The sequence below is a fragment of the Salvia hispanica genome, chromosome 2 (genome assembly GCF_029641045.1).
Source record: "Salvia hispanica isolate PSC_SH4W2 chromosome 2, Shi_PSC_v1, whole genome shotgun sequence".
Classification (NCBI taxonomy): Eukaryota; Viridiplantae; Streptophyta; class Magnoliopsida; order Lamiales; family Lamiaceae; genus Salvia; species Salvia hispanica.
Genome location: NC_142693.1, coordinates 30670349 through 30678473, shown reverse-complemented (window position 1 = coordinate 30678473; position 8125 = coordinate 30670349). Strand labels below are relative to the sequence as shown.

The 8125-nt window shown below is 41.7% G+C and overlaps 1 protein-coding gene across 1 annotated transcript; it reads left to right on the top strand.

The window, feature by feature from the left end:
• The first annotated feature begins 1109 nt into the window (after nucleotides 1–1109).
• On the top strand, nucleotides 1110–3748 carry LOC148932132 (G-type lectin S-receptor-like serine/threonine-protein kinase LECRK3). Its single transcript, XM_089064055.1, has one exon. The coding sequence runs from the start codon at nucleotides 1253–1255 to the stop codon at nucleotides 3572–3574; it is 2322 nt and encodes a 773-aa protein (XP_088920181.1). The 5' UTR covers nucleotides 1110–1252; the 3' UTR covers nucleotides 3575–3748.
• Nucleotides 3749–8125: the final 4377 nt, after the last annotated feature.

Genomic DNA, 8125 nt, shown 5'->3' with positions numbered 1-8125 from the left:
GTTTAATACCATAAAAATATTTGGGTTTAGAATTTGATTACAATTTCAGTTTCTGTCAAATACACAATTTATATGTACAGTCGTGGACCAAGGTTTCATGGAAGAGCTCTTGTCTTGTCATATTTGACTTCCAAATCAAAGTCTACATAATAGACAGGAGGGAGTATTTGAATTCATAACAATACCCTAAATAATGCATGTAATCCATGGAGTGAGAGTACCCTAAATAATGCATGTAATCCATGGAGTGAGAGTGATCAATTGCTAAATAATTAACAATCACAAGTTAAGACTAAATCTTAGCTATTAGATTAGGAGATCTAGTGATTGAAATAATGCTACATTGATTATATTTTAAATAAATAAAATTATTAAATAAACTTAAAAGGTACTAATATCAATTCTCTCTCATTAAAATCATCTAAAAAATTTTAATTTGCATATCTCTCTCTGATTTATATTTATTTTTGTGCAAAAAGTATATCAAATTAAAGATAATTTTATAAGGATTCCAACGAGATCTCAATTGCATATGTTCCGATGATGAAATTTGATAAATTATATTTCAATTTTCGTACATGTTGATAAACAGATTTTATCAACGAATGCAAAAAAAATCTCAACATAGTGTTTGCAAAATCTCAACATAGTGTAGTTAAAATATCAATAAAACTGTGTTGACATTTTCTTGTAGTTGTATTGATATTCTTATAGCATATTGTTGATATCTGTAATACACTATGTTGATATAAAAAAACACCCACGAAAATTATCATATGATAACATAATGACGATATTACCCTTTTGTTGATATTTGTCTACTGTTTATTGAAATTTGTGAGCTTTAATCTCATCTCCTCATTTCAAAATCTAAAGGTGTCGATTTAGTCGTAGATTTGTATTATGGTGTTATAAGCATAAGAAGAGGACCCATAGACGACCCAGCCATAGTATATGTAATACACGACCCAACTATGTGCCATTCCCCCCCCCCCCCCCCCCCCACCCCCCCCCACCCACCAAAACAAAACAAAAAAATTAATGTCCTACAAATAAACGCTTGAACTACATACAGCCTTTACTTATGGGAGAGCGAGTAGAGCCCATAAATGAAACATGTAAATCATTTAGATAAGGCACCGAGTAATCAACACTCACTAAAATCAATCCTAACTAATCATAAACAAAAATATATATTGGTTAATATAAGAAGGTAAGTAGCAACATCAAACCAATACTCAGACAAACAGCAATGACGCCCATCCCGACAATCTTGTTTCTCATCCTCGTTTCTACAGTAGCAGAAGCCCAAACAAAACCGTCCAACATCAGCTTAGGCTCTTCCCTCACACCCACCTCAAACTCCTACTGGCCTTCACCCTCCGGCTTTTATGCCTTTGGATTCTTCCCCCAACACGTCAACATCTACGCCATCGGCATCTTTCTTCCCGACAAAACCGTCGTCTGGACAGCGAACAGGGACACCAATCCAACCGTCTCCGACGACGCAGTCTCCCTTCTACTATCCCCTGACGGCAGGCTAATCCTGCGCCGGAGGCAAGGCCAAGACGTAGACGTCATCAACCCCTCCATAGCCATCGCGTCGGCCTCAATGCTCGACAACGGAAACTTTGTTCTCTATGCTTCCAATTCCACAGTCATCTGGCAGAGCTTTGACCACCCGACTAACACGCTCCTCCCCGGCCAGCGCCTCCAGCCAGGGAAAGAGCTCTTCTCCAGCGCCTCAGAGACCGACTACGGGAGAGGGATTTTCAGGCTGAAGATGCAGACCGATGGAAACCTTGTGCAGTATCCTATCAACACGGAGGACACAGAGGCTAACAATTACTATGCAACAGGCACATACAACGTGGGTAGTAACGTCTCATTCAACCTCGACCGCGACGGCCGACTTTATCTGCTCAATGGTAGCCTACCTCTGAAGAATGTATCCTATGGTGGATTCCCTACGCAGGGATACATCAATTTTATGAGGCTCGACATCGGAGGAATTTTCAGCATCTACTCTCTCTCACTCGGTAATCTCAACTTGACCAGGAGATGGTCCTCCACGCACGACCAGTGTGCTCCCAAAGGTTTCTGTGGAGTCAACGCCTTCTGTATTCTGATAGATAATGCGCCGGAATGTCAGTGTCTTCCCGGTTTCGTCTCCATCCAGCCCAGCAACAATACAGCCCCCTGTTCGAGAGTTTTGTCGATCCAGGACTGCCCCAAAATTGACGATAGATTGAAGTCCAATATGATAAGAGTCGAAAACATCAAATGGGATGAAGCCTGGTATGAGAATACGGTAATGACTGAAGAAGAAGAGTGCAGTAAATCATGCCTCGATGACTGCAACTGCGAAGCAGCCATGTATGCATACGAAGAATGCAGAAAACAGAGGCTTCCCATAAGATTCGGCAGAAGGTCTCCAGAAATATCAAACGTGATTTTCATTCGCAACATCACAACCACGGAACTCGACTTGGGAGGCGACTCCGAACTTAAAATCATCATCAAGAAAGAGCGGCGTGTTAACATCCTCATCACCGGCATTGTTCTCATGTCTATAGGTTTCTTGGCGTTGTCGATTTCTGTGATATTTGTTCGCCAGAAAAAGAAGGATTACAGCAAGATCGGTAAGGAAAATGGAGACAACTTTGTTGAGGGCATATCACTGCAAGTGTTCACATTCAAGCATCTGTCCGAGTCAACAAATGACTTCGAGGAGGAGCTGGGGAGAGGATCATCTGGCACAGTGTTCAAAGGGGTTCTGCAGCAGAAAATGGTGGCAGTGAAGAGGTTGGAGAAGGAATTCGCACAAGGAGAGATAGAGTTCAAGACAGAGTTGACAACAATTGGGAAGATGTATCATAGAAACCTAGTCCGGCTCCTAGGTTATTGCTTCAACGGTGACAACAAACTGTTGGTGTTTGAGTACATGAGCAATGGAACCCTTGCAGATATACTTTTTAATCAAGAGAAACGACCAAGCTGGGAGGAACGGATTGAGATTGCTCGAGATATATCGAGGGGGATATTGTATCTGCACGAGGAGTGCGAGACGCAGATCATTCACTGCGATATAAAGCCTCAGAACATACTCATGGACGAGAACTGGTGCGCTAAAATATCAGATTTTGGACTGGCGAAGCTCCTAAAACAAGATCAGACTAATACGTATACTGGGATAAGAGGCACTAAGGGCTATGTCGCACCAGAGTGGTACCAAAAGCAGGCGATCACGGTGAAAGCTGATGTTTATAGCTTCGGAGTGATGCTGCTGGAGATCATATGCTGTAGAAAGTGTGTTGATTGTAACAGGAATGAGGATGAGACTATTCTTGAAGAATGGGTTTACGATTGTTATGTAACGGGGAAGATTGGGAGTCTGGTGGGGGATGAAATGGTAGAGGAGAGGAAAATGGAGAGGATGGTGAAGATAGGAATATGGTGTGTGCAATATGATCCGTCACTGCGTCCAACTATGAAGAAAGTTCTGCTAATGTTGGAGGGAACTGTCGAGATTCCAATACCTCCAAGTCCGAGTTCTTTCTTAAGTTCTATTTAGTTTTACTAGTTGGTTTTGATACGAGTTTTAATAAATTGTTTTGAGTGTGTTCAGGCTGCAGCTTTCATGTAGCACCCGCTTCTTTTATTATCTTTTCATGTATGTTAACGTCGAACTAGAAATCTATCGTTCTCTTGTTTCGTGAAAATAAATGGAACTCGAGCCTTTGATGAACTTAATAGTGTTTTTGCAAAGTAAAAGTTAAAGAAATAATCAAACGAACTAAACCAACTAATGTACGTTGCGGAATAAAAAGGAATGCTATTCAAGTGTTCCCGAAAGAAAATATCCACATAATGCCCAAAATTTGTTTCTTTGGAATTTCATGATGGTCTTACAAAAAGGATGAGATGGGATATTAATATTACAATACTCTTGAATGAACCAAAAGCTCAAGGAAATAAAGTCTAGGGTAGCTTGCACTTGGACTTCTTTTCCCGAGCCCACGCCGCACTACCACCGCGCCATATTCGTGCAGTCGCCGAGCCCAGGCAGCCGACGGAGACTCAGGGCAGCTGACCCACGTCTCAAGGCAGCCGCAAGGCAGCCATGCTTTTCCTCTCACCTACAAGATAAGTAAAGACAAGTTTAGTGACTAGGAAACAAAAGAAAATAAAGGGGGCTATTAATTGAAGAAAAGAAACAACATTTCCTTTAGTTATAGAGGACCAAGGATTTGCCATAGAAGGCAAGTCAGCCCTGCAACAACTATTGCACAACAGCCATTTATTTCTCACGAGTACATACTCCATAAACCACCAAAAGAATAGCTAGCAAGGAGCCAAAGAGTCCAGATTTAATCTCTGCCAAAATCCCAACAAACTCCAATATATATACACCCTCTCCAATCAGCCTCACTGCCACACTATGACCACACACATTGTCGAGAATTAGAGCGGGAGCAAGGAGAGTGAAGGGAGTGAGCCTAGAAGTATCTCAACAAACAAGAGGAATCCACAAGCAAGGTAATCAAGATACTCCCTCTGCATCATATTAGAACCTCATACTCAAGAACTTAGAACTTTAGGATTTCCACATCACACAATTTAGTACAAGAAATATCATAAGCTACTGCCTAAGGAGGATCAAAGCTTTAGCACCCCATAGTCAAGAACTTCTTTACCACAAGCTATTGCCAGAAATGAACTCAACATAATGAACTAGATAATGGGAGTTAGAAAGCTTAGCTTAGTGCGATCGAATGACAACGAAGCTCCGGAGAACTGGCTGTAATGGTGGCGCTGCTGGAGCAGCTGCGCGAGGCAGCGGCGGCTGGCGTCGGCGCCGCCGAGTAAAGATCGCTGCCTTCCGGAGAGCTTGATGGAGAAAGAGCTCGACGGCGAGAGAAAACTCGGCGCAGAGCAGCGGCGAACGACGAGGTGGAGCCGTCGCGACGGAGGCGATGCCTCCTCTCCACCACTGATTCGCCGGGAAGGAAGAGCGCCCGCCGGAGCGCAGAGGAAGCGGGGGCGTGAGCCTCCGGTAAGTGTCGTGGCTGCCTCACGGAGGAGGCGGACGACAAGGGACGGCGGCGAGAGGAGCTGCCGCTCCCGTAGCGGAGTGAAGGACGGTGTGGGAGCCAGCGCTGACGGAGCTCCGAAATTCCCATCGAGGTAGCGGCGACGGAGAGGTCGTAGGAAGGGGATGGAGGCTCAGCTCCTCATTCTCAATTTAGGGAATCAATTTTAGGGGATGAATTTGTGGGGGGAAAGGAGACGGCGAGGAGGCACTGCGACTCCGGCGATAGTGTCGCTGAACTCGACGGAAATCGTGAGCACAGAGCTGACGGGCTGACGCTGGCAAATTCAGCCGAGAGAGAGAGGGAGAGTGCTGGACGGAAATGGGCGGTTGACGGCGTTTTTGCCGAGGAGGAGAAACGCTGCCGAAGGAGGCGGCGGAGGACGGCGACCGATGAGGGCGGCCGCGAGGCGGTGGCGGCGGAACAGGCGGCGTTGTCGCCGAGAGAGAGGAGGGAGGAGAGTTTAGGGTTTGTGATTGGGGAATTTTGGAAATGAAGGAGGAAGAGAGAGGGGTCGATGGTTAGGGTAGGGAGTTTGGGCCAATTCTTTTTATTAATTAGGTATCGGGCCTCTTTAGTAATAGGTTGGGCCACTAATTAATTAAAGCATGGGCTAAGAATTTATTTAAATCATGGGCCTTTATATGTTATGAATTAATTAATAGTCCACAAATTAATTCCACGAAGATAAGTCTAATTTTTTTTTCCGGAAACTAGCAAGAGTGCTCAAATGATTAATTTTAAGAAACTACGATACGCTAACGAGTATTTAGACCTCGAGCCAAATTTTTTGAATGTTTACATAAATGGCATGGGAGGTAGCACCCTCTAGTTAAGTGAATAATTTTACTAATTTAATTAAATCTACTGATTTAATTCATATTCAAGAATTCTAGAACTCTTCTAGAAAATTTTAAAAGAAGAATAAAATGATCATCGCACTTAGGATGCATTCATGTCTAAGCTTAATGGATACCTCAAAATCTAATAAAGTATCCTTTTTATTTTCCTAAAGGGACGTCTTCGAACGTCATCTAAGACCAAATTAAGGAAATTCCGGAAGGAGCTTTAGCTTTTGAGGTGGGCATTCTTTCAAAATGTGATTTCAGTATGAAAATGTGAATTTTTGCTCAAGTATGTTGTCATGCCATGTTTTGTTTTATGATTACCTATCTGCTTGGCTATGCCAATTTATGCTAAATCGAATTCGGGTCTCAGTAGGGCCGCAAACCCTACTCGGACTAGTGTACACATAAGGGGACCGTGAGCTAACAAAAGGGGTTGGGCGGTCCAGTGACCGTCGTGGAATGTGGCCACATTCCCGGTTCACACAATGTTCAGATATGGTAGATCTATGTCATATGATTGTGCAATCAAAATCTTTATGAAAGGAAAAGTATTTAGAGACTCGGGCCTTTTAAATAAAAACCCCGTGATCTCTCAACTGTGGCTTGACAATTAAAATCAAAACTGTTTTTGGCAATGTGCTCACTGAGTATATCAAATACTCAGCCCTGCATGTTTCTTTTAAAATGTGCAGGTTGAACGTGGACGGGCAGGCGATGGTGTTGGGAATGAATCCTCGAATAAGTCAATAGGTAGCCCAGGGTAGTATGTCTCCATACATACTGCCTTGTCTTGGACGTTTCCGCTATAATAGGATTCTATGTTAGAGGGATTGTGAACCTAGACCGCACTCTGACTTTATGTTGTCCATTTCACTTTCACCTGCGAGACTTTTGTCCTAGGTTTCTTCTTATAAATCATGTTTATTCTTCATCCCTTGATTTTAAGGTGCTATTGAATCACGTTTAGATGCAGTCACCATCATTAGGAAGTTTGTGGTCGTGACATTTCATTTCCTACATCTAGTCTAATCAATCGTTGCCTTCTTGTTTCCAAAAGGGATCTTCAAGCTTGTTTGTGTGGGGAATGAGCTCTCATTTCTATTGTATTTTAACTTGAATAATATAGTTTAATGTGTTGTGTGTGAATAAGAATCCCACTTTTATTGACTATTGTGTAAGGTCCAACACATCTTCCATGTTATATCTATAACTTGCAGAAATTGTTGCGGGACGGAACGTAACAAACTCCGACCCCCTCTTTTCTCTATAGAGATGAGCAGATACATTGGTGATTCGTATCGCAGATTAAACTTATACAGTTAAGATGTGATGAGTCCTGCATAGTGGACAATATTCATGTTGATGTTGCCGCAGCAGCAACTCATGATCGTGAACAATTAAGTTGCAACCACTTCCAGCTGAAATCCTAAAACAAACTTTATTCATAATATCTCATCAAATTGTCAAATTAAATCTCCCTAGTACTCCTACCCTATCGTGTATATATGGCTGATACTTTTTGAGCGACCATAAACATCTCATATTTAATAGTAGGAGTAGTAGTTAATAAACTTTAGTCTCTATGCTTAATTTTCATTTCTTCTCATTTTGTTACTAGTATATTTTATCATTTCCATGCGATGTTTTTGTTGCATTCTTTCAGATGATTATCTAATTATCTTTCTCTTGCTCGTCGACTCATCTCCTTGTGCATCTTTTTTTATGCTGAAGATGCGCACAAAAAATGCATAAATATTTTAATTTCGTTCATTAATGGATCCAATCCATATATCACTGTATGTATTTATAATTTTTTTTTATTAATTCTGTATCCCGTTCCACAAATGGAATTTACTAATAAGATGTGAATTTTTTTAAAATTCTGAAATAGTTATTCTCTCTTTATTAACTGAATAGCGTAATGAAATCAAGATACTTTATGTTATATTTTTGCGATGACAAAGTATTAATCTAAGTAAGAATGACGGCTCTCAGCATCTGGTGGAGTTTTATGAATGAAGACACTTACAAGATCTAGCTAGAGAGTCATAGTAAAACTAAGACAGTATTAAAAATGACGGATCCAGAAACTAGAGCTGGTGGGGTCGGACAAAAAATTTAATAGTATTATAGTACTCCCTCCGTCCCATTTAAGATGACATGTTTTCCTTTTTAGTTTGTCCC